The sequence below is a fragment of the Beta vulgaris genome, chromosome 1, assembly GCF_026745355.1.
Source record: "Beta vulgaris subsp. vulgaris cultivar EL10 chromosome 1, EL10.2, whole genome shotgun sequence".
Classification (NCBI taxonomy): Eukaryota; Viridiplantae; Streptophyta; class Magnoliopsida; order Caryophyllales; family Amaranthaceae; genus Beta; species Beta vulgaris.
In genome coordinates this window covers 11063228-11090421 of record NC_079202.1, presented here as the reverse complement: position 1 = coordinate 11090421, position 27194 = coordinate 11063228, and the positions used below count along the sequence as shown (strand labels likewise).

The window sequence follows — 27194 nt, the reverse complement described above, 5'->3', positions numbered from 1 at the left end:
CTACAAAAATATAAGAATGACTTGATAAGATGGGAATAATTAACGGACTTAGGCTATGTTCTTTTGGACTGAACTTGACTGAGCTAAACTGAACTTAATTTTGAACTTAATTCGTCTGAACTGAACTAAAGTGAATTGAGCTGTTTTAAAACTGTGAGAGAAAAGTAACTCAATTGAAGTGAACTGAATTTGTTTGAATTGAGCTGAACTGAATTTTCATTAATTCAGTCCAAAAGAACAGAGCCTTACTGAAGTGTTTTTTACGCCAGGTCATTGTGACCATATAGGCCCTGTTCACTTCAAAGTTAACAAATAGTATTTCAAAAAATTCAGTTTTAATTGCCAAAAATCAGTTTGAATCAGTTTGTCACTTCTAATTAGCAACAATCAGTTTCAATCAGATTTAATTAGATTTAATCTGTTTCAGTCAGTTTTAATCATCCAAAACCAGTTACTTTTAATTTCAATCAGCGTAAGAGAATTTACACTAGAGATAAGTTATATTCAGTATCATTGAGTTCTACAACTAAAATTCTATTTGAATTAGTAAAACTAATTCCAGTTTAGTAAAGTAAGGCGAAGTGACCTGACATCTATATGCATATAGCTTAGCTATGGCATATGTGGCATTTCATTGTTTCGTATATCAACAGAAGAACTGCTGAGACAATGAAGACCCGGAGTACCTAATCGATCTTGCCTGATTTCCTTTTTTTAGACCGTTGGGGCTGAAGCATTGAGAATGGGTGTTTGTGGACCTTGGATAATAAAATCATATTTGGAGCTAATACTTGAACAAAATGGTTAGCATCATATTGTTTATATTTCTAGGAATTTTTTTTTTTTTTTGTCAAAGATCATGCATGTGTCCTATTTTAATTTGCAATTTAACAGGAGTGCCACGCCTTAATACACCACCACCTTTAGCTAGTACCTCAATGGCACGCAATCAGGAAAGGGCAATTTCTGCACCACGGCCTATTCGCATAACTCCAAATTTTGTTAATCAGCTTGAAGATCTGTCTCAATCTTGGACTCGGTCACCAACCAAGTCCAAGATGGAACCTGTCTTAGCAACATGGCATTTCATCTCAACAGTTCCTTCAAGTGCTAATGCTTCTGATTTAGGTTTGTCATGTTTCCCTTGGAATGGATGTCTTTATGAAGCAATTTTATCTTCCATTAGGTGGACTAGCTCATCTCTATTATATGTTTATTGCTCTCTCATGAAGCAACTGCAGATCCATCTTCTTTCAGGAACAATATGCAGCTTGCTCCAATGCCTGATTCATATGACTTTGATCGAGGGTTGCTTCTTGCAGTTCAAGCTATACAGGTCAGATCTGAAGGGTTTGTTTTGCTTCTCTTGTTTTATAAATGAATTACCTTTTGACTCAAACAAGTAATGGTTTTCCCTCTATGTTGTGATTTCAGGCTCTTCTAGAGAGTAAAGGTCTTCCAATCATAGTTGGCATTGGTAATATAAGATTTAATTGCTTCACCTGTTTCTACTTCTTTCGTTTACCCTGTCCTCTATTGTCTTTCCTCTCTATATCTGTCTATTTTCATGCTTTACTTGTACCCTAAATAACCTTCTGGCTGATCCACTTTTAACAATCGGAGTGTTGCTGCTGTGATGATTGGTTAAGACTCTTTCCCATACCAGGTTAATAAGCAGTGTTTCTAATTCCAGAGGTTAATGATGCTCTGACTACTTAATGTAAGGCAGAGTTTGTTCTTTAGGATAGTCAAAAACTTTACAGGTAAGTCATACTTAATATCAGGATACAGAACTCATAGTTTTTAATGAAACCCTTACCAGTATTTAGAATAACATAACCTTTTTTGTTATGTAGATACATTTCTTTCCACTTGATGTGGATTATTGTTGATAAACAGGAATAAATCCTAATTCTGGGATTATCAAAGAATTTAATGGTCTCAGAATATAAAGAACGGTCCTGTCTTGAAAGAAACTTGATTCCGTATAGGATTGATTTTAAAGGCTTACAACTAGAAATTATAGACTTAAATAATTTTGGAGTAGAAGTTATTGTTAATTTGCAGTATCTTGCCTGGTGTTCTTTTCTATGTGTATAATGACATCTCCTATGGTCTGTTTTGGCATGGGTGGTAGAATTTCTTGCCTTAAGGGAAAAGCGTCTAGAAAATCAATGCCACTATCATATGTTGATTAATCTACTAGTGAATCAACATCGACAGTACTGTTGGACATATTTAGTTTCTATATGATGTGGAAAGAGAGTATATTTTTATTTTGTGTGTCCAGTGCTGCTATATCCTTCCTGTTTTTCTCTTTTCACAAATCTTTAGCATTTTTCCTTTTAGTCTATTTGGGTATATATTTCATGCAGGAAGCAAATCATTTATTTTCTTCTTTCCTGAAGTGAATAAGTTGACAGGCCATTCAAAGTAGTATCACTCTTGTTGTAGGCCTTCTGCACTTTTTTGCATCATGAACCATGTCTCTAGAAGTGGATGTTGTGTCATGTGTGCAAGTTTAATATTCGATAGCCTTATTAATGTGCATAATCATGCCAGCTGGTGCTCTGGGGTTCCGTTATAAAAATTCCTTATCCACGTTCTATTTTCTATGAGTTCGTCCTTATTCCTTGATGGTGCTGCAGGTGGTCCAAGTGGCTCTGGCAAAACAAGTTTGGCTCACAAAATGTCCAATATAATTGGCTGTGAGGTTGTTTCCCTTGAGAGCTACTACAAGTCTGAGCACGTAAAGGACTACAAGTATGATGACTTCAGCTCACTTGATCTTTCTTTGCTCTCAAAGGTGAGAGAATCATACACTCACTAGATATTATTTTCTTTGATGGTGGCTCATTTCAATTTATAACCATGCTTTTGTCCTTGTTGCTCAGACCTAGATTAAGGTGTCGTGTCTGAGTAAGGATTGGAGGATTGGACACTTACCTTCAAAAAGTTAGTTGATATGGGGATACGGTCAAATGAGTGTCTGGATCAATTTTGTAGAAATAGATACGACTCGTATTGAGAATTTCTTGTGTACTTCTTTTATTATTTTTTGTCCATAACTAGCTTATTTACGCTCTTTTTTGCAAGAAACTACCTTATTTACAAAATGTTGTACAAAACTACCTTTGTTACATTATTGTTTGTTGACCATTACCTAATTTTTTTTTCCGACATCGATTATAGTTCTCCGGTGATTAAAACCCATGTGCAGGTCACGCCACAAAATCCCACAAAAGGTTCAGTCTTCTCTTCGTCATCTACGTACTGGTGCCTTGAAAAATAGGCAATCAAGTTGAACAATGTTGGATAATGTATTCCACTAGCTACCTTGAAAAATAGGCCCGTTGTTGAATCAATGTAGGATAATGTACTATTGCCTTGAAAAATACGTTGTTTTGATATGGTTTAATGTTACAACATTTTGTTGTTCAATTTCAGTTGCTCAAGAGATGATGAAGAGAAGATTGAATCTATTTGGGAGTTTGAATTGTGGCAAATGACTGAATTAATAGAGATGAGAGGGAGGGAGTTAATGAGGCAATTGATGGTTGGGTGAGGGAGTAATGAATTACATTTTATTGAAGTGAGGGGAGGAGAGAGAGTGTTAGTTAGAAAAGGGAGGGATAAATAGGAGGGGGAATAAAATAAGGAAAATAACAAGTCATGTGACCTGCAAATGAGTTTTACTCACCAGAAAACTACAATCAACGTCGGAAAAAGGTTTTAGGTAGTGGTCAACAGACAATAATGTAGGAAAGGTAGTTTTGTACAACATTTTGTAAATAAGGTAGTTTCTTGCAAAAAAGAGCGTAAGTAAGGTAGTTATGGACAAAAAATCCTTATTTTTTATATGAATTCAAAGGGATTCAAAATCATACAGTACAAGTTAGCAAAATATACTTTTCTCGTTCTGTAATAAGTGTTACGTTGGGTAACTTGACACTATTCATTAACTAACTTTGACTCTATTTTCTCGCTTTTATATAAAGAAAAACATAGTCAAATGGGATCTTGTTGGAGTTGTTTCAATGTGTACTTTCAAAATATCAACTTTTTTAATATTTACTTGTGTGTAATTAAAGATATTAATGATCGAAAAAATGCATTGAGTTATGTGAAAAAGTGAATGTAACACTTTTTTAGGAACAGAGGAAGTATATAGTTTATGCAATATTTGAACATAGTATTACTAAGTAAAACCAAAAACGAAAAAGACTAAAATAAAATGAGTTGGAAGTTTGAACCAATTGTCAACCAGTGAAATGAAAAGTCAACAAGTGAATGGCCTGAATCTAAATACTAACGGAAAATGGGAAAGGAAATGTCAAAAAGTCAAAAAGACTGATAAAGTTTGACTTAGTATTTAAATGCCAACCATGTATACTCTTTCCGCTTCTTCCCTTTCTCTCATTTAGTAATGGCCATAAAAAACAAGTGAGCTTTGGCTGTTGGGGAACAGTATTGGCCACTCGATGGAGCTATCATGTGGCTCTGAATTCTTATATGGTAATTTATTATAGTTTTGACAATTTCTTTTCCAAATTTTAGATCTAGGTTTTTCCTTTTCACCCTAGACAACTGAATACTTGTTCTCAAGCGTGTCGGTCGTTGTGTTGTGCCGACAAGCGAAACCTAGGCGTGTTGGAGTAACATAGCCATTACATGTTCCCAAACAGCCAATTACCTACTCCATTTTAAAATTTTATGTGAAGTGGCTAGTAAATTATCTTCTAACTTTGTATACTTAATGAAATGAATTCCTTGTAATGCTGATAATTTCATAGTTATGGGGGAAGGGATTATATGAGGTACCATGCGGTGCTCCTCCGAGCAGAGGGGCAACTCCTCCTTGGACATCTTTTTAAAGCCGCCTACTACTAAAATAAGCTAGGAAAGCCTACTCCAGCTACAAAATAAGCACAATAAGAGAAAATGAGGATAAAAGGGCAGAAAAAGAGGTTAAAGGAGTCTAATTAGTCTGTAGGGGAGAAAATAAAAGATCTCATGATTTGTAGTTAGGTCATGTTGAAAATTAACGACTTAGAGTTGTTTTTTTGCATAGTATGGAATTGTCAATCCATTATAACTTATTTTTGTCTGGTATCTCGCCAATCTTCTAATTCTTAGTTGGTCAATTTCAAACTCTTTGTTCACCTCTCCTCCATTGTTTGACATAGACAAAGTGTTCCTGAGCTTATTTTGGACAGAACTTTTCTAATGCACCATGCTAAGGAGAAGCACGACTTACCACCCTCAAACGATGGCCAATCCGAATTCTGAGGTGGTGAACAAGTGAATTAAGATATATTTAAGGCGCTTTATCAATGTCAAGTCCTACTCATTGGTATATTGGCATCCATGCAATGAATATTGATACAACACCTCAGGCACCTCAGGCATGTTTCAAGTAAGAGGGAAAACTACAAGAGTGAGATCCCATTTTGGATGATTTTATGGTTCATCTGTTGAAGGCCTGACAATAAAAAAGCACATGGAGGATAAACTATGCAGGGAAGAATAATTTTGTTGTGGGGGATAAGGTGTATCTCATGCTTCAGCCTTGTCGTTGACAGTCTTTGGCTAATTGGCCTTTGGAGGAGCTGGCAGTTAGGTTCCACGGCCCTTTTGAGGTTGGCCACATTGGGTGGAACCGTGGAAGTGGCCTTCATATCATAAGAAGTAGAAAAAGGATCCATAGGGAAGCAGTCAGTGTATTCAACTCCTCCTCTACAACTGTACCAGGACTTAGACGTGGAAGTTGCGCCTGAGGAACTGTTGTTGAATGTTTGCAGCATTGTACATCCCTCTGTCCACTAAAAGTTTTCCCCAATTACTTCTGTTTAGTTTTTTTAGAGTTGTATTGAATGGGTAAGTAGTAATGTATTTTTGTGTACACTCATACCCGAGTCCAATTAACTTAGGAAGGAGAAAAAGTAGAGAACTTGTGGGGACCAAATTACCTGAAAAGGAATTGGATATATCTTTTAGGGACATATGAAAGAGGAAAATAGAGCAATCTTTTAGGGACGGAGGGAGTAGAATGTTAACACAATTGAGGGCTCTTTAGAAGTAGAAAAATCCTTCAGATTTCGAGGAGTTTATCTGAGAAGAGTTTGCTACTATGCAACGCCAGAATGGGTCAACAAAATAGATTGTTTTGAATATATGTAAGAGGGGTAGTTACTAATTGTTGTGTGGGATGGGAAATGGGTCATGAACATACAATAATCTGTAGTTTAGGTGCCTGTGATTTCATTCATTGCTTCACAAGGGAATTTTCTTGTACAGTCGTTAAGCCTATGATAAGCAGAAGTTATATTGTCAGAACTACCACCAACATAACTAGGTTTGAAGCTCTTTTAAAACCTTAACAAAATTATGGATAAGGTTTGATTTAGGTATTAGAAAGACACCAAGGGTATGTCACCCATTTACAAAAGGAGCGCTAAGGACTTCGGTATTATATATTTTAACAGGAATTTAAAAATAATTTATGTAGGAATGAGCACGATTATATGATTCTTGTTTTCAAACTTCTTTTTTATTGTTGCAGAATATTAATGACATCAGGAAGAGCAGGAGAACTAAAATACCCATATTCGATTTGGAGAGTGGTTTCCGGAGTGGTTTTAGGGACTTGGAAGTTTCTGAAGACTGTGGAGTGGTAAGATGGCCCAATCTTTATTTTTTTTCCTGTAACTGATTCTGATAATGGTTTACTGTCTTGTGAATTTAAATTTAGGACATAGGAGCATTGACGAGAATTTCTTACTTTTTGTCTGTTTCTTGCGGAATTTAAGAAATGATGTGCCACTGACCACTGTTTTATTACACCCTTCCTACTGGTAGTATCTTTCTATGACACTGACAGTGGGAGGATACTGATCTGGACAATCTAATATAAGCAAAAAATAGATTCTGTATTAGGTCTATGCAACTTTCCTGCAACTATGATGTTCCTTTATGAGTTTGACTTATGTTTCCGTTTTGCAACTATTATTGGTAATTTGTTGTTACCCGGCGGTTGGTTTCTTTGAGCTAATGAAGAGGATTACTATACATATTTGATTTTGACTATTGGTGAGAATTATTTGGTTGGTTCTTGAAATATTCGATCAGTGGGAGTTTCTAGTTGAAATAGTATTATGAGATAATTGTTCTTTTAGATGTAAAAAGATTTTTTCACAATTTCTCAAATCTGAGGCTCTAGAAATTAATGATGGAACCTTTTGTTTATGATTCCCTCATGTGTGTACTATATGTTTTGCTAGCAAGGAGAGACAAAGCCTTTTATTTTTGCTTGGTCATGTGGCTATATTTCTTTGGCTAAGGTTAATGTATTTGGTTGGTATTATGGGTCATTTATCGATTCAGTATATGAGTTCTGGAAGGTGTAACCGTGTGAGAGACATAAGATTTTGTAGCAGGTTGCCTTTTGCCTTTCTGTGGATGCTTTGATTGGAGAGGAATGATAGAATTTATCTGTGGCTATGTGTCCTCTTAGGTTGCTTCATAAGGTGTATGGTATACTAGGTTCTCTCTTGTCTCATGTTCCTGGAGCTTTTTTACGTGTCCCAACCTGATCTTGTATGAGCTTTTATACTTGGAGTACTTATTTTCTTTTGCCTCAAAATATGGTGGAATCTGGCTCCCCGACGTTGCATCTGTTCTTTTCTTTTGAATATATATTTTCTTTCTAAAAAAAATATTACTTGTTGAAATCATATGGTATTACCTTGCTATTATTGCTCTTTGTTGGATAATCTAGCTAAATTCTTATTATCAGCTTTCTCGGGTCTGTGTATGTGGATCTTTTACCTGAAACTGGCTTTTGTTTATAATGGAAATTTCATGGAGTTGCTTCTATGCTTAGTAGATAGTAATTACTTATGATATATATGATTTACAGGTCATCTTTGAAGGGGTTTATGCTCTGCATCCTGATATTAGACTGTCACTGGATTTGTGGATCGCTGTTGTAAGAAATATCCTCCATATTCCTTTGAACATTCCATGTTTGTTGGACACGGTACTCTAAATATGTTGTGTGATTGGATGAATGACAGGTGGGAGGCGTCCATTCTCACCTAATTTCTAGAGTCCAAAGAGACAAGAACAGAGTTGGTTGTATTATGTCTCAAATCGAAGTTATGATGGCAGTATTTCCCATGTTCCAGCAGCATATTGAACCGCATCTTGTTCATGCACATGTTAGTATTCTTGTTTTCTGTATCAATTGAATTTCTTTTGTCAATAACTTAGTTTTTATCTGTAAAATGGGTGTGAATAAGCCCAAATGAGCCAAAGCTTTGCTTAGGTGCCCTTTGCTAGGCTCAGGCTCACTGAGCCCGTGCTCCTTTGTTCATTACATATATGGTTCGAAGCTTGGTTGGCCTTGCTCAAAAACTGATTCTATATGAAAAATTGGGAGAGAGCCATAATTAACTGTTTTAAATAAAACCTAATAAATGGTTCTAGATCCTTTATTATCTATTGTTTTGGATGAGACCATTATCTTTTTTCCCCCAGCAGGCATTGTGAACGAAAAGCTGTAGATCTGTGCACAAAGTTACAATCGTCAATAAAGAAGCTCCTTTACTTAGAACTTGTCACGTGTCAAGTTGGTGTTAAGAATGAATTTAACTAGATGTTACTTGACCAGAATATTACTGATATCATTACTAGCATATGTTGATCTGACAATTATAATAGAAGTTGGTGACAGAAACATAAGATCTGATCACTCTTTGTCTCTAACCAAGCTTATGTTTATGATGCAGCTCAAAATTCGAAATGACTTTGATCCTGTTTTATCCCCTGAAAGCTCGTTATTTGTCTTGAAAAGTAACAAACAAGTGCGTGCGTATATTACTCCCTTAAATTAATGTATACTTGCTTTGTTTTTTTTTTTCCTGACAGACTATATGTTCCCTTGACAACAGGTGGATTATCAAGATATATTGGAGATTCTAGAATCTATTAAGGTCTGCAGCTCTGTACAGAATTTTATTGACATCTATCTTAGGCTTCCTGGTATACCTTCCAATGGCTACTTAACTGAAGGTGATTGTATACGTGTTAGAATATGTGAGGGAAGATTTGCGTTGCTGATACGAGAGGTTTGATGTCCAGTTTTCTATACAACTGCTACTAGTTAATGTAATAAGTTCATCTTTTGGGCCTGTAATTTGCTGCTTTCTCTGTTCCAAATGTTTCAGCCAATACGAGAAGGAAATTTTATCATCCAACCTAAAGTTGATTTTGATATCAGTATCAGCACTGTGATTGGGCTTCTTAACCTTGGGTAAGCTGTACCATGTTTCCAAATTACACTGTCAGTATATATGATTTCACTCATTTACTTGGATTAACCTGCATGCACTCCACACAAACGTATTTTGGTATAACTTATCAACTAGTGTATTCTTATTACATGCTAATGGATTGGGAAAGTAGTTGCCTGATAATCTGGCTTAACTAAATCTTGGAGTAGTGAAGGTTGATTGTTTACTTGTTTTTGCTTCTTCTTGCCTGTCTTACTGACAGATCTGTAAATCAGAGAGTTGATTTCAGTAGTACAAAACTGGAGTCTTGTGATGATTTCACCAAAGCCACCTGCTCGGTTGTGCTAGACGCTTTCATCAGAGTTAATAGTGGAATCGAATTCCTCTCACAGTTTAGGATATATATGTGAAGCGACAGAGTTTGTTGGCTAAAGCTTATTATCAGAATGAAATGAGGGGGGGGGGGGGTGGTAGAGAGAGAAGACATTCAGAATGTGTGATCTCATTTTCTTGGGAGAGATTTAAGACAATCGAAAGCTTTGGTTTCTGAGCATTTGCTCATTTGTAATCTATTAAAAATCTATGGAAGAGTTACTTGTAAAATCATATGGGTCCATGACCTTTACCGAATTGGACCTTAAGTCAGGTCTTCACTGGAGAAGGATCAAAATATAGGACACCCGCAAAATCCCTTTTTGAACTCATGAAGATGATTATGACTTCTTGGTTATGCCATTTGGCTTGACCAAGGCACCTGCCAGTCTGCCACTTTCCAATCTCTTAGGAACGAGGTATTTGGAGTTTGGTTCCGTCGTGAATTCATCTTATTTTTCTTTGACACCATTCTTGGTTACACTGGTAATCAAGAATAGCCTGTGGAACATTCGACCCTGGTTTTTGAAACAATGGTTGAGTGTTTACTTTATGCAAATTTATTTAAATGCAAGTTCGGTAATCCTATGGCCGTAAGGCGGGGCTTTGGTCACATAATCTAGAAAAGCAGGTTTCAGTCAAGGCTATGATGGACTGGTATCAATCAATGAAACATCTCCCTTGTTTTCTTTTGGAAGTGTTTGGCTCAAGTATTCTTGGTTTTGCTTTCCCTACTTTGAATGAAATTAGGCTAACAAGGGTCATCTTCCCTACACCTTCTTGGGACTTGAACCCCCCCGAAGTCCTTTACATCCCTCCATCACTATAGTAATCAATATCCTAATGACACCACCATCACCACTTTCTGTTTGGTCCTAATGGTTTAAAAGTAATTACTAATTGTTCGTTCTAGAGACCATCCATGTACAGTGCCATGATTTTGATCCCTGACTCTGATTGTGTTTATGGGCCTAATGGCTTTAAACATTGATGATCATGATATTAGAATGATCTACAAACCATTGATTGGTCATTTAATTCTTATATCTAAGCTGTGATAACTTTGTTTTAATTAAACTTTATAATATGCTGTCAGGTATCAAGCTGTAGCATACATTGAAGCTTCAGCTTTCATATATCAAGATGGAAAGGTTAGAAAATCTCTAAGCTAATAATTTTTTTTTTGTTTCAATTTGGATATTGAGCTTGGTGCTGAATTGAATATATTTATCATTTGGCAATTAAGCAATTATAATGAATAGATCCGAAGGTTGGAAGACATTTTGATATGTATAGAAAATTGGGAGAAGTTTTTATGGTTTTATATATTAGTGAAAATAGAGTGGGTGTTTTTATTCTTACTAGGAGCTCAGCATCTGAAGTGACACAAATATATGGTCATTAGTAAGCTGCAGAACTTCTGCTAATTTGATATTATCCTACTTGAAGGAGTGATGAAGCAACGGGGCAGGGTGGGTAGAGAATTGAGAAGATTATGTACAGGTGTAAGTCTCCATGTACATAAATAATTTCCAGATTTTTTGCGTCTAATGCTAGAACCTTGGATGCATATGTTTACCTTCCAATAGGATGTGAATTGGTGAAAGGTTCGAAGGCAGGTGGGCTAGGGATTGCGAATGATGGTGGTGACTAGAGAGATAGCCTTGTTTTTAGTTAAAAGTGGATTTTGATTGTCTAAACAGAAATTTGTGGATATAACACTGTTGCTGCTTGTTTGATTCACGCCAATAGATGGAAAGAGAATGGAAATAAAAAGAGAAGGGTAATGCTAACAAAAGTTGTTACCTTTATTTGGTATCTGTTACTTGAGGGGGAAGAGAAGGTAACAAACAAAGGGAGTCCATTGCCACCATAATGGTAATGGATTGAGAATGAGCTGAACCACACAAGAAGAAAGGGAGGAGGTAATTGAATTTATTTCTTGGAGCCCAAAAATGTTAAACTAAACATTCTCTTAGTGTACCCACTTAACTCAACAATATTTTGACAGTTCGGTTAGTGGAAGAACTGAGGAAGGGGTGTAAAACATGAGTGTTACATGAGAAAGTGCTAATAAGTAAAAAAAATTACGTGGGATAAATATGCTGATTATTTCTAAGATGGAAACTTTTAGATTATTTATAGTCATTTGCAATTTTTATGTGCTAATGACTAGTATCTAATACTTATGTTGATATGGTATTCGAAAAAGTTAAAGGGAATTTTCCATAAATAATAACGTAATTAAGTCAATTTTAAAACTATAATCTAACTGAAAATCAAAATATAACGAAGCCTCACAGGTTGTGCCTCTTGCCTGCCTCATGGGACATTTTGCTATGAATCAACATAGCTTAGACACCATTACAGGCATAAAATTGAGGAAGGAGATGAGTATTTGATTGATAAACTGAAAATTACAGATTATAAAAGATAGATTGGCAAGTATTCGAGTGACTTGACACACTCCCAAATGAACTCTTAAAAGCGCTCTAATATTCTCAACAATTTTCAACATACCTTTCTCTCTCTAATTAACCCTATATATAGAGTAATTTCCTTAGCATAACTACCTAGCTTATTCCCCAAGCTACTCATTAAGATAAAACCTAAATTACCCTTCCCCTAAAATATCAGTTCATAGCACTACTGGCCGGCCAAACTTCCACCTTGTCTTCAAGGTGGATAGTAATCAGCGTTGAATTCTCGACCTCGATAGTACTTGAGAGTGTCTTGTCAAAAATTGATGCCCGGCTTCCACTGGCGTTCAAGCTTTTCATTGGTGAGTCCTTGTACATCTGATCTTGGAGGTGGTGTTTTGTTGGTGGGAAAAGTGGGTGGAAAGTTCAGTTTAGAAGAATGTTGGTGGAAGGTATGTGGAGTGTTGAGCACGTGGTGTAAGAAATTGGGTTAGGGGAATCATAAAGGAGATGAGGCTGGAAAGAAAGTTGGGTGGATTTAAAGAAATATGGGCTGAGTGGATGATTTAGTTGTGCAGTGTGGAATTTGGGTGGCAAAATTTGGGCAGGAAGTTGGGCAGATTTAGGAGGATATGAGTAAAGGGAAATGGAGTTTAGAAATTGAGTGGAGGGATTTCCCAAGGTTTGGGTTGATGAATTGGGCCGAAATTCTAAAACTATAGACATGGGCCCCAATTCATTGAAGGTTGGGTGAAAGGAGTGGTTAGTATGTGGCTCCTCCAATTCCTTTACTAACTGCAAGACCTCATCGCCACGTGACCCCAATAGCTTAATTCCATCACTGATGTTAAATATGTGGTCATCGACCCAGTTTGGATCTTCGGGTCGAGTTTTGGTCACGTCATCTTGAGTTTTGGATCATAATTCTGGTTGGTGATGGTGAGCTTCTAAATTAAATCTAAGATATCAATGGATAAGCAAGTTTAGCAGCGACATAACATTCGGTATAATTTTTGACGAACAACTTCAACAATATAGGATTATAAAAGCAGGAACTAAGGCAATGGTTACTGGTACTAATTGGACAAATGGCAAACTAAAGAGTAAGGAAAGAGAGGGAGGGGAAACAAGCTTGTTTAAGAGAGTGTGGGCCCCACAGGCAAATATTTTACTTCGCCAAGTAGTTACTAGTCATATGAGTCCACACAAAGTCACACCCGCAAAGTTAGGACCTCCCGAGGATAATTGATAGTTGATACCGTTTTAAAAATGTTCGCCCATAGTTGAGACCCCTGTCGTCATTTTCTCCAAAAAAATAAATAGAGCAATGAATTTCAGACTTGGTGTATATAACACATAATTCACATTATTGCAATTTGCATACCTTTTACGCCAAAAATCTCATTAATCTCTCTTGTTGACCTCAGATTATTAACTATTAACACATTTAATAAAACTAGTATTTGGATTTCATAGATAAACCTACCGAATCACAAAAAATAAGGAACTAATACAAATTTATTCAAGAACAGAATTGCTACTCCCTTCGTCTCATGCTATACTTTTCGTTTTGCTTTTTAATGTCCCACAATGCACGAGCCTATTTTAAATCTTTTTACTTTTATTATTCACTTTGTTGTAATCCTGTTGGTTATTTTTTGTTAATTCCAGGTAATTTTTATTGGTTGGAACTTGGAACAATCAACATAATTTACCAAAATCCTTAATTAATGTTTTCTATTTTTGTTTAAGGAAAAAAAAAGGAAAATCCAATTACTTGTAATATAAATCTTGACATATTTTACATTCTGAAATTCTCGTGAAAATTGCGAAGCAGTAACTATATTATGGGGCGGAGAGAGTACTACAATTTAATCATTGAAAATTTAGAAGTATACATGACATACTTGATTAAGTTTCAACAAAGGTAAAGTTCTAGTTTTTTTCCATATTTTCTTTTAACATAGAATTATTAACTCTCGATTGATGATAAGAGTGTTAAGAAAATATATTGTAGACTACATAATGGTGTAAAAAATGAAACAAAGTTGGAATGAAAATTATTCTAGTCCATATAATGATGTAAACAATGAAGCAATCAAACCAAAAATAAGGAGATAGAGAGGAAGTGCACAAAGTATATGATAATTATTTTAAACAAAAAATTAAAAAGTCGATGAAGGAATGGGAAGCAGGCTTGTCATAGGACTGCAGGCCTCCCGATACAGAGGAGTCAAGCAATTTCATTGCTATTGCCATTTTGCCACTTTAACACTATTGTTTAACTAATGCGGAAAAAAAACTATCATAAAAGATAGTGGGGTCCAGCTATCACACAGTGGGCTGCAAAACTGGGCCCGGGCCTGGCCTCTGGCAGACCCTATGTAGCTCCGTCGCTGATCATAGACTTATCGGTTCAAAATTGGTTTTCGGGAGTGAACTTAATACAAGTCAGGTTGGGGTCAGTATCAGATCACCAATCAACCGGCTCTTTCAGGTACCTGTCGGTTATTGGTCACAGCACGTTTGGATCGGTTTTCTGGGTCGGGTCTGTTTGTGACAGCGTCTAGTGCCAGGCACGACCCACTTGCATCTTTTTATATATGTTTTCACTATCTAAGATAGCTTTATGTTAACTGAATAATTTCAAGCTGTAAAATTTCATATCTAGATTTTATAACAGTTCCTCTACATCTTTTGACTTTCAGATTCTTGTCGAAGTTGATAACCTGCAAGATGTGCCAAGTCCCTACATCCAAATTAAAGGGGTTGATAAAGAAGCTGTAGTTGCTGCAGGCTCGATGCTAAGACTGGATGGTTCATACACCACTAAGGTTTTTGACTTTGCACCTGCTGTTAACCTCTCTCTGTCTTTCTAGTTGCATTTTTTAGTAGCTTGATAGATAGAAAACCTCTGCTAATACTGTTATCTAATGTATCAACTTATATTCATCTTCCAGAGTTATCTGCAAATTATATTGGAGAGCTTACCAGCCCTGGAGATAAACTCCAGTGGGGTGCACACACAGCAAGCTGCAAGATTGCAGGAGCTTGTTGAATTTATTCAGTCTCAGGTATTGGACTATTTTTTAATCCTGTACAGTCTTATTAAGTAAACAGGAGTGAATGAGATTAGCATAATCTGTCCAATTAACATGAGCTCCTTCTGCTGGCCTGCATTAACTATGTCTAATGATGAGAGGGTCGTTAGTTAGATTAATGGATCAACTTATAATATTAAGGCTTTAATCTGATAGAAGCAAATAAGGGTATGAACTTGATCATCACAAAGATATGACACACCTAAAATTAATGCTCTATGGTATACACATTTGAAGACCTAAAGCCATTTGATCTTGGAGGATCAACAGAGTTTCCAATGCGAACACAATTTCTAAAGACTTAATGGTCCGTTTCATAGGCAGTGATAAATGGCACGGTATCAGTGACTTTTGTTTGAAGTTATATGGTGTATTCATGTTAAAGATTGTCCACCAGAGAGTTTTCACGTTAAGTGGCAATGAAAATGAAGAAATGGATAACATATGGGTCTTAACTGTTCAACTTGATCTTGAACCAAACACAGATTCTACAACAACTAATTATTAAGCAACGGTGAAACACTAATTTCTTGACTGCTGCTCTTTCACACTTGTCATTGAACCATGATACACGTTTTAGTGATAAGGTTCAGCTTTTGTAAGCCATTTTGTTGTGCTCTAACTTTTGTCTTGTAATTAGACTGATACTATTGGTTTTGTAGCAACAACGTTCTGCTTCTTAGATATCTGGATGCTTGTGCTAAGCATCTACTCTTTATTAGACAATACACATGTGCTTAGCGATTGATTTTTGTGTGCTCCAACTGATTGATCCCATAGATAGTTGACCATGATTGACGTGTTGGATACTTTCTTTGCTAGTTGCCACACTAGATTAGTCTCTTGTTTTCTACCTGATTTTGGGTGTAGTTCACCTTTTTTTGAAGAATAATCAATGAAGAACCAGGTGCATGTTTGGCTACCAATGTAACAAGCTATCTGCATTCTTTTTTCGCCACCATTGGCTGTCACTGCTCACACCTATATGACCCTATGATGAAGATGAAGCTTTAGGCCCCTAGTGGTATAGGAAGGTTTGTATCTGTAGCCAAAAAGGTATCGGTGGGATGTTTCTATTCTACCTGCCATGTAGAATCAATATATTTTCTGTGTACGAGTGCTATCTAGCAGCACTTTTTTGCGTGTAGGTGCCACTATGCGGTGGGGTCCATTGATATATACTTCGGAGTGACTGCTTAGGCCTTAGTGATATGATGCTAGAATGCATTTTCGTGAAGATTGTTTTCCGTACTAAATGATTTGGTGAGCATGATTTTATGATAGGATGAGTGCTAATGCAGAAATCTTAGTACTGCAAACAGGTTCCGTAGGAATCTCCTCTGTTTTGAAGTTATGTGTTGCTCTAACCTCACATAATGAACTATGTGAGAGTATTAAAAAGATCATCCTAATTCTTCGATTGTTCTCACTTATCCCATCATATAATCTTGATTAAGATAAATGGCCACCACAAACCGTTATATATTAAGAAAATCTCACAAAATTGTGTTGACATCCTAAAATTGTATGTGAGTAATTTTTCTGGAGAGAGAGTAGTTTATATTACTGGATTCTCTGTTAAAGTGGCAGAGTTTCAGAGAGTGTATGGCAGAGTAGATGTTCAATAGTGTACCTCAATGCCACTATGTTACTATTCTTGCCTTGGAAATCTGGGAGCTGGTTTAGTAACTTGCTGGTTCCTTCAGTTTGTAGTCAAAAAAGTTCCCCAATCTTAATTTTACTTGCCTTTTACCGCCAAGTTTTCGCCTTGACAAATGATGTATACAGTGGGACATGATGTGAACTGTGGTTCGATGTTATCTCGTTTTATTGATTGCTCAAAACCCTCAATTTTTTGTGTATTGTGTCAATAGTAGTGTTCACTATGTGGAGATAGTACTCATCCTAAACTTGGTGCAACTTATATTTATCCCAAACTTTTTTGACGGTTAGAAGGGAAGTAGCTCATCCTCAGAATCCTCGCCAGGCAGAGAAGGTGCAGCAATCGACAACGCAATTGAAGACCTGCAGTGCAGAATCAAGAGGCTTGAACGGTGGCAAACAATCAACACTGTATGTCCGTTTTCCAATTCATTTGCCATTCAAATCGTTTGTGGTTCTACATAATGAACCAATATTTCATGTTGTCTTTGGCAGGTACTATGGACTTTCTTGATGTCAGCCCTCATTGGTTATTCACTCTATCAAAGACGTCGCCGGTAGGTGCTAAATTTCATTAGTTCTGATATTAAAATGGCTGCGGTAAAATTTTAAAGGTATTCCCATCCGTTGTTGGACCAAAGACTAGATGAGAGTTCCTTGTATACAAATCTCAGGAAAAGGTAAATAATATATATATGTAGTGATTGATGGCCCGTTTCACTGTCTCATTTCTATGCATTGCTCTTCATTCATTATTGCATTGTCGCGCATAGGTGATTACTTAATGCTTTCTGGAACATTATGTTGTTCAATTTTGCTAATTGTGAACTTCCTAGTAGTGCAGGAGTAGTCTGGTATAAATAGTAGATAAATCAATCGGATTACTGGCTCTAATTAATTATTTTTAAGCATTGAGTATTAATGTTTCCAATTGATTTATGAAAGATGAGCAGAAGTGTTTGGTAATTATGTTATTGTTCTCTTCGTGGTCTTCATTATCTATTACAACTAATATCTTACTCCTTTTTCAGAATAATCTAAGTGCTTTTTAGGAGGTTGAATAGTCTAAGGGATAAATTGTTTCGGTGGTTATCAGATATTACTTGGGAAATTCGTAATGGTACCGTCCTAGTATTAACTTTTCTCAATGGCACACCTTTCATTTTTGTTCTCAATGGTGTCCTGTTAGTATTGACTTTTCTCAATATACACCTTAATTTTGCATTCTTAATAGTACCTTCATAGAATTGACTTTTCACTAAATATATGATTATGATCTACCACAAATGATTAAATGTCAAGAACATAAATCATCAAATTAGTTAGAGAACGTATTGTGTCGGACTCGTCCGACCATAATCTTGGTCGGACGACTTTCAGGTGGTTCCAATTTTTTTTCAGGTAGTCTTCATTTTTTTTCTGGTGGTTCCAATTTTTTTTCAGGCAGTCTTCATTTTGTTTTCAGTTAGTCTTTTTTGTTTTTCAGTGGGTTTTTGTGCTTCAGTTAGACTTACTTGGGTTTCAGTTGGTCTTTATTCTTTTTCAGGTAGTCTACATTTTTTTTCAGGTAGTCTTCATTTTGTTTCAGTTAGTCCATTATTTCTTTCAGTTGGCCCATTATTTATTTCAGTTGGTCCAACTGAAAGAAAAGAAAGTCTAACTGAAAGAAAAGAAAGTCTAACTGAAAGAAAAGAAAGTCCAACTGATAGAAAACAAAGCCCAACTGAAAGAAAAGAAAGTCCAACTGAAAGAAAAGAAAGTCTAACGGAAAGAAAAGAAAGTCTAACTGAAAGAAAAGAAAGTCCAACTGAAAGAAAACAAAGTCCAACTGAAAAGAAAACAAAACACTAACCTCTACTTTCTCTCACTTTCTCCTTCTTCTCCATTGCATCATATCCACACTGCCCCTTACTTTCCAAACAAGCTGTGCAGTTATAAGCCTTCCAGTTTAGCAACACTCCACTTTCTAACATATCTATTATTCTCCCATCTTTCATATCCTCATCATTATATGGAACTTCAATAACAACACCATTACACTGTCCCACCATTGATGAGAACAAGGAGGAGCATGAAAACCGCCAAAATGAAGGAAACTTTTGCCATGGTTTTTAGTATTGTGTGTAATTGACGTGTGTTAATGGGTATACTTGCATATATAAGCAGTTTACATATATGATGATGGTTAAGGGTTAGTTGCTTTTCTGGTCACATTTCTGTGAATGATTTTTGGCGAAATTATATGATTCTTCGCCAGAGCAAAACAGCTATAGACTCACCAAAAACACTACTCTAAATATTCTGAAATTTGCATATCTTATAATACAAGAAAAAGAGAATATTCTTTGGTTTTGCTTATTGTTTTAGAGTCTTTGTGGACATAATATTTCTTGGCTAACATTCTTTCCATGGCGGATTTTGAGAAGGTTACGAAGAAGAAGGTTTCTTTTCTCCTTTGCTGTATATTATAGTACTGGGCTCAGCCCGTCTGACGAGAATATTAGGTCAGACGGTCTGACCCAATACTTTCACAATTAGTTATATGACGATTTAATCAACTACACCCTCTTTTCTAGAGTTTTGTATTAATTTGTCAATGTAATAATGAGTTTTCTTGGTTTTTGTACTTGATTTATTGATTTGGATGCATGCTAATATGGGTTTTGTACATAATTCATGAATTTGATGTGGGCTTTTGTTGATGTTGTTGATGATAAACTTAGTACTAGTTAGGCATACTAAATCTAGTAGAAAGTCAATACTAGGAGGGTACTATTAAGGATGAAAAACTTGAGATATACCATTGGGAAAAGTGAATATTAAGGATAGGGCTTTGCTAAACAATGCCCTAGTATTTCCTAGTAACGCCCTAAATACGGTATTTTTATACCGTATTTATATACTTGTATTTCTTTCTCTCTCCTCCCCTTCACTCACTCACTTTCTCTCTCCTCTCCACCACAACCATCTTCTCCAATTTCACACATGCATTCTTCTTTTTTTAAAAAAACAGATTCTCTCATATCTTAAAAAGTTTTTAATTTATGCTCCATCTTATTCAAATTTGTATGTAATATAATGCGAATTGTGATGTTTACGCACTTTGTAATATGTCTTTTTTAGTTTGTTTGCCGATGCATTTCTCCTCGGTAACCATTGTTGTTGACATATCACCTACCCCTGCCACCACCGCCGGACCCCCATTGTACCCCCGACACACCACCACCATCCCCTTCTTCTCTCCTCTGTTTTCTTTATTTACTTTGAAGTTTTTTTTTTTGAAAAAAAATGGTGGAAGCCTCCCATTTTTTTTTCAAAAAAAAAATTCAGAAAAAAGGGAGGCGTCCACCATGGACGCCCCACCACTGGTGGAGGCGTCCATGGCAGGCGCCTCACCATGTGGTGGAATGCCTGCCATGGATGCCTGGTGGGGCGTCCATGGTGGATGCTCCCCTGTTTTTTTCTTTAAAAAAAAATTCAGATCTGTCAAGAAGAAACAGAGAAGAGGAGGCTGGGATTACGGCGGTGTGGTGCGGCGGCGGCGGTGGTGCGACGGTGGTGGTGCGGTGTATTCTACTGATGCCCAATGGTGATGTGGGAGAAGAGGGGAGAAAAGTGAATGTAGAAGGAGGAAAATCTGAAAATGAAAAAGTACGTATATTATACGTATTTAGGGCGTTACTAGGAAATTTTAGGGCGTCGTTTAACAAATGAGTAAGGATACAATACAAATTAAGGTGTACTGTATGAAAAAGTCAATAACCATTGAGAATTTCCCTATTTACTCAAAAGTAGATGTGATATGATTAGTGAAATATTTTTTCACTAGGGAAGAGAAAAAGTTTGGCATATCTTATTAAAAAAGATAAATAGGGGACAAATGTACCTTTTATTTATGGGCTAAACGAGAGTGAGAAAACTAATATAATCTAAAAAATAAAGTGTCCATTCGATTATGGAACCCAGGCAGTGTTACTCTTCATTAGAAAGAAAAGAATTCCAGGTGTTACATTTGCTTACCAACATCAAAAATTGTTTTGTTATGGGAAATTCCTATTTCGAACTTGATATGAAAGAATTTTTGTTCATAAAATATTAGGAGGCGTTTGGTTTACAATCGAGAAAGGGAAAAGCGTTTAAGAAAGGAAGAAAGAAAAATGGGAACTTAAATTCTTAGATCTACAATGTTATTTGTTTTAACATATGCATGTAAGGTAATATTTTTTTCTCGTTATCTCCTTTCTTGTAGATCTAGAAATTTGTAGATGGATGAGGTGGTTTTGTTTGGTGGCGGTGGTTGGTTTCTTGGTAGGTGATGTGGGTTTCATGGGCGGGGAGGTTTTCTTGGTGGGTGGTAGATTGTTTTTGAGGGTGGTGCTAGATTTTGGGGTGAGTGGGTGGTTTTTCGGGAGTGGTGGATGGAGGTCATTTTTCAAGTTGGTGGAGGTTTCCCAACAGGTTTTTCCAGCAATTTGCTAGGGTGATTGTGGTGGGGGTAGGGCGGTCATGGTGGTTGGAGTGATTGGTGTTGGTTGTTGGGTCAAGTGGTGGCCAATAATGTCTTAAGGAAAGGGTAAGTGAAATCCTTGTGGGTGGGGAAGGGATGTAGAGGACTTTAGGAGGAAGAGTAGGATAAAGGAAATCGTTAAATTGACTAAACAAACATCAAGTAAGATAATCAACTTAGGGGGCGTTTGGTTGAAAGTGAGGAAAGGGAAAGGAATTAAGTAAGGGTTTGGAAAGGAAAGGAACCCTAAACCCCCCAATTTACCCATGTGTTTGGTTAGACAAGAGAAACGGTAAAAAACTTGACCCTTTACCTCTTTCCCCCTCCCCCCATCTCTTTCTTCCACTTACGCCGGCACCGGCGTCGTCGCGCGACCAGCGACATCTAGGCTAGGGTTTTCGGCGGGTGGGGGTGTTTTCGAGGGCTGGGCTAAGGTTTTCGGCGGGTGGGGGTGTTTTCGAGGGGTGGGCTAGGGTTTTCGGTGGGTAGGGGGAGGTTTTCGAGGGCTGGGCTGGGATTTTCGGTGGGTAGGGGAGGTTTTCGAGGTCTGGGGTGGGGTTTTGGTGGGTAGGGGAGGTTTTCGAGGGCTGGGGTGGGGTTTTGGTGGGTAGGGGAGGTTTTCGAGGGATGTGGTGGGATTTGGGTGGTTGGGGGAGGTTTTCAGCGGGTGCAGTGGGGTTTCGGCAGCTAGGGGATGTTTTCGGCGGATGGGGTTGCGGTTGGTGGGTGGGGTTTTTCGCGGGTTGCAGGGGGTCGGCGACTCAGGTGGAGGGTGGTGGTGGTGGTGGTGGTGGTGGGGTCAGTTGTGTTACACCTATGGTGTAGAGGGATTTGGGGGTATCCAATGCCTTGGGGGGTGGGTAATGGATCTAAGGATAAGGGGGTAATTCTAAACCGAAAAATGGGTAAAAGGAAAGGAAAAAATCATCAACCAAACATCAAGAAAGGGAAACATAAGTTTGAAAACCCTTTCCCTTTCTTCACACCCCTCAACCAAACGCCCCCTTATTTGATTCCCTTATCCTTACTTAATTACCTCAAACCAAACGCCTCCTTAGTGGTTGATAATTCAACTATAAATGTTTTATCTACAATCACAAAAGGTTGAATATGAAAATTAGATGAAATTCATTTACTAGTTATATAAGATAGTGAACTTTTGTATACAATATTTAATTAGGTATAAAAAAATTAGAATTATATGTATTTCCTCCGTTTCATAATACTCGTTCAACTTTTCATTGTGGGAAATTTCACATTACTTGCTACACTTCCTTTTGGGGCAATAAACCCTCTCTATCTCTCTCCTCTCACATGGCCCCTTTTTCTTTTTACTTTTTACCTCTTTCTTTTCTAAAAATTGCCTAGGAGTCCGTGAATTGAGAAGTGTAGCGAGTAATATGAAACGGATGAAGTATGCCATTTACATATGTTAAAAACAAGTTTCGTTTCATCGAATTAGGAACTAGGCAAAAGTCGGTGCAAAATTGTAATTACGAAATGCCTTTTTGGCTATTTTTTTATATAGTTATGTAGGATACTCTTATCGGCGATGTGTAAGACATGCAAGGGATGTGTGTGTGTGTGTTATCCATGTCATTGACTAATTGTACGCTCATACAACAAAGGAACTACACTGAGACTTAGGGTGTGTTTTGATGTAAAAAAAACAGTTTTTCACACCTTATAGTTTTATGTTATCACCAGCTACTTTTGCTTTAGCTATCAATTCGACCATTGCAAAATTAGAAACCGTGTGTTAGTTTACGATTCCACAACCCTGTGGTTCTTTTTTTGATAGTTTAGGTTGTGATTTATTAAAATGACCCCATAAAGGAAAGGCCATAAGTTACAGGGAAGCCATTACAACCTCATCACTAATTGATCATAATAATAAAAGCTACAAGGAGCTTAATGAGTTTTATGGAACTTCATAGCCAAGCTAAAAATTCATTTTCACGGCGAAGCCTTTGTTATTAGTTTCAAAATTCTATAGGTAACATTCAAAATTATAATATGGCATGTCATTACATACTTATGTGTTATTACTTACAAAGACAAGGTAGAATCACCACATGTATAAGGATTAAATAACGTAATTCATATTAAGGTAACATTATAAATTATTGATATGTGCAATTTTTTCTACTCATGACACTAATATTAGTAGTGAAGTAAAACTTTAAAAGGGAGACAGATTCTGGAACCTTAAGGATTGAGGTCCCACACGATTCTCATCTCAGTGTCAAATGTCAATATGATGAAGTGGACTACTTAACTATATAGAAGGATTGATATTATTGGCACATGCCCACATAGTCCTAACAGTTCCGTGATACTCAAAAGATGTTCATATGTTTCGAATATTTATCCATCATAATTCATAAATATATTAAGTAAAAGTAACAAAATCATTCAAATTACTTTTTTGAATATTATGAATCATCTTCATCTTATTAGTGTTATTTTTTTATATCTAAAAGCTTATCATTATATAGCGCAGAATTATCACAAATTCTTGATATGTCGACACATAATAAACTGTTTTAAGATTTGGGTAATTTATTATCTTAATATAAGTAGCTTATTTAGGGATAAAGTAACTTTTTTTCACCCTTTTAACTTGGAAGGTGATCTTGAGCCCAAAAGATCACCTTCCAAGTTAAAAGGGTGAAAAAAAAGTTACTTTATCCTGAATACGCTACTTATATTATCATACATCTTTATAGTGATGATTAAAGGTAGAGGTGATCATGGGCCGGGCCGGGCCGGGTTCGGGCCTAGCCGCGGCCTAAATTTTTAGCCCATTGGTCGGGCCGGGCCGGGCCTAAATTCGGGCCGATTTTTTTGTGTCCAAAGCCCGCTATTTCTTAGCGGGCTTTTGTGGGCCAAAACGGGTCGGGCCAAAAAATAGACTAAAAAGTCGTTTTTAGCTTGCCCAAAACCCGCCCAAAGCCAAAAAAACCGACCGGGCCCGGCTCGACCCGCGAGCCGAAAAATTCTGCCCAAAACTCGGCCCAAAAACGGGCCGGGCCCGGCCGGGCCAGCGGGCCGGGCCAAAATGATCACCTCTAATTAAAGGTTAATAGGGTAAAGTATCTTAATCTATTGTGCACACGCAAGTTTTGCTGAGAATCAGTAGGTGTTTTGAATAGACATTATAGATTTATCATAGATTATTTAAGCTTTGATATTCTACTTTATATTATCATACATCTTTATAGTGATGATTAAAGGTTAATATTATCTTTCTTTGTTCCACAGACAGTTTTCCTATTATTATATTGTTAGGTTTTTCTTTATTTCGCTTTATTCCTTTTTTTACAAATCGTTTATTCTCTTTTACCCTCTCTTACTAGCATAAGGATCCACTTGACTTTTAAAATTACGCTCTTGCTTCTAAACAACTTTCTCTATCTTATTGAAAAGCCAAACATATAACTTGCTTTTTGGTGGCTCCTTCTTCTCATCCTTTTTCGCTTTTATCGGGTGCCACCTATGATTTTCTATTATTTATAGTAATTTTTTTACCATAGAAGCCTCTTCAAAGAACCTATTATATGGATAATTTAAACCACTTATAGGGAAAAGATGGGAGAAGGATGAGGTGAGAAAATAATATATATCATTAATAAGGTATTTTTTAAGGTTGTGAATGCTAGATTGATTTGTTTGTAGTATTGTACGAGCATATCAAACTCCAATTACCAAAATATTTTGAGATTCCAATAAATTAGATTTTATATATGGCGAATTTATCTTGACATAAAATAATTAAGGAAGATTTTCCTGAAAAAAAGGTCATTACGGACGGGAAAATGAAATTCACGGGAATCCATATATGGATTAGTTGTTTGCTAGCACCAAAAAGTAGAATTTATAATGAAAATTGAAGTGAAATGGAATAATCCAAGGAATGTCATTAATTATACACTCTTCCATGTTCCATCAAAATTCTCATTAATTTATAAATCTTGAATGTCAATCCAACAAATTCAAAGCACTTCTTAGATATTGTATGAATCAAATAATTTTCAAAAAAATACAATTTCTTATGAGAAATTTCATTTATAATTTTTTGAGGGGAAAAAATGTAAATGAAATTTCTCCTAAGAAATTATATTTACATGTCAAAACCAAACAAACACAAAATATCTATTGCCCAATGACCTAACACCTTATCAATCCAGTTTCTTTCTTCTTTTTTTTTTTTTTTAAGGGGCCAATCGATCCAATGTTGTGGTTCCATCAATCATCTCCCATATAAAATCTCATGTTTCCGTCATTATTTTGGTAAACTGAAGCCCCTTTCCCACCTCCCAAAATTCCATATCATCAAATATAATCCAAGTACAACCAATCAAAAACAAGATAACAACCCCCATGGTCCACACATCACAACATCCATTTATCCAAAGCCACTGAAATTCCTGCAAATTTAGTCCACACAAGAACACTAGTAAATCATACCACCACCTCATTCTCCCTTTTATCACATCTTATTAAATCCCACCTTCACTCTCACTTGTCATAGGCATTTCTTCCAACGCCTATACCATTAAACTAAACTAGACTAAACTAAACTAAATCGCTCTTAAATCTTGCAATGGCCACCGTCACCTCCTCCGCCGCTGTCGCAGTCCCATCATTCACCGGCCTCAAGGCTGCAGGACCCGCCAAGCCCACAATTGCTAAAATGATCCCCACCACCACCGCCGTCCCACGGTTGTCAGTAAAGGCCTCCCTAAAGAACGTCGGAGTAGCCGTTGCCGCCACCGCCGCCGCCGGAATCCTCGCCGGAAACGCTATGGCCATTGAAATCTTGCTCGGAGGCGAAGGCGGAGTTTTGGCTTTTGTTCCTCAAGACTTCAATGTTGCCGCCGGTGAGGAGATCGTGTTCAAGAACAATGCCGGATACCCCCACAATGTGGTGTTCGATGAGGATGAGATTCCTTCAGGTGTCGATGCCGGAAAGATCTCGATGCCCGAGGAAGATTTGTTGAATGGACCAGGGGAGATTTACAAAGTTGTCCTCACTGAGAAAGGTTCTTACAAATTCTACTGCTCTCCTCATGCTGGTGCTGGTATGGTGGGAAAAGTTACAGTTAACTAATATTTGAATAATGAGTTTGTTGTAGAGCTATATAAACATTGTTGAATTGTTACCTTGGACACATTTGTGTAATCTCTTTGTAATCTTTTCTTTTTCTTTTTGGGTAGTTATGTATGAGTTGGTAAGTAATGTCACCATGAAATTTGAGGCTAACGTTTTCCTATAGGATATAGTCAAGGACTAAGGCATATATGAAATAACTCCATTAAGCAATGGTAGTTGAATACTTAATTAGGCTACGCTCTTCTCAACTTATTAGCAAAAAAAATAATAAAGATAATTTTAACAAAAATAAGTTAAATTCACTAATGATAGTTAGCTTCAACAAAGCAACTTAAGTTTAGCAAGAACAAATTAAGATGAGCAATCCCTTAGTCTATAGGATTTCTACTTGCATAACTTCTAACATATCGATACATTTACTTGGTCTTGGTTTTTTAGACCTGTAACATTAACTTATTTGAAATTATCAAAAAAGATCATTAAACTTATTTGAAAATTTTGACCCTTATTCGACTAATTTAAATTTTTTTGATTTATTGACTGGTTCAAATATCAAATTTGTTTGTAGTTGTGAAGTGAATCCGAGCCTAATTTTTAGCTTGCAAGAGATGGGAGAATTACATTAAATTGTTGTGTTCTAAAAAGTTGGTTGCTTATAAGTTACTAGTAATTATTTAGTCGAGAATCCCATTTCACCAATTAAGGCTACGTTTAATTGTATAT

At 36.6% G+C, this 27194-nt stretch overlaps 2 protein-coding genes across 7 annotated transcripts in view; both read left to right on the top strand.

The window, feature by feature from the left end:
- Positions 1 to 19470, top strand: part of LOC104883873 (uncharacterized) — a 34247-nt gene extending 14777 nt beyond the window's left edge. Inside the window, exons 11-26 of one of the 6 annotated variants that reach the window (XM_048646303.2) lie at positions 719 to 803; positions 895 to 1128; positions 1233 to 1336; positions 1435 to 1477; positions 2649 to 2806; positions 6563 to 6673; positions 7919 to 7987; positions 8076 to 8219; positions 8790 to 8864; positions 8952 to 9128; positions 9228 to 9313; positions 10762 to 10816; positions 14794 to 14919; positions 15046 to 15159; positions 17140 to 17259; positions 17344 to 19470. In XM_048646303.2, the coding sequence (XP_048502260.1) occupies positions 719 to 803; positions 895 to 1128; positions 1233 to 1336; positions 1435 to 1477; positions 2649 to 2806; positions 6563 to 6673; positions 7919 to 7987; positions 8076 to 8219; positions 8790 to 8864; positions 8952 to 9128; positions 9228 to 9313; positions 10762 to 10816; positions 14794 to 14919; positions 15046 to 15159; positions 17140 to 17259; positions 17344 to 17409 (1767 nt within the window). In that variant the 3' untranslated portion in view covers positions 17410 to 19470. Of the gene's footprint in view, positions 1 to 718; positions 804 to 894; positions 1129 to 1232; positions 1337 to 1434; positions 1478 to 2648; positions 2807 to 6562; positions 6674 to 7918; positions 7988 to 8075; positions 8220 to 8789; positions 8865 to 8951; positions 9129 to 9227; positions 9314 to 10761; positions 10817 to 11030; positions 11061 to 11254; positions 11285 to 14793; positions 14920 to 15045; positions 15160 to 17139; positions 17260 to 17343 lie in introns of those variants that run through there. The other 5 variants (XM_048646308.2, XM_048646307.2, XM_048646313.2 and 2 more) reach the window with 5 other exon arrangements.
- A 6354-nt stretch (positions 19471 to 25824) lies between these two features.
- Positions 25825 to 26621, top strand: LOC104883872 (plastocyanin, chloroplastic). The gene has a single exon (XM_010668437.4). It carries the CDS (start codon positions 25962 to 25964, stop codon positions 26466 to 26468), a length of 507 nt encoding a protein of 168 aa, XP_010666739.2. The 5' UTR covers positions 25825 to 25961; the 3' UTR covers positions 26469 to 26621.
- Positions 26622 to 27194: the final 573 nt, after the last annotated feature.

What these genes read in the sequence shown, in the direction of transcription:
- LOC104883872 (XM_010668437.4), top strand. Translation starts at nt 25,962, where the DNA reads ATGGCCACCGTCACCTCCTCCGCCGCTGTCGCAGTCCCATCATTCACC.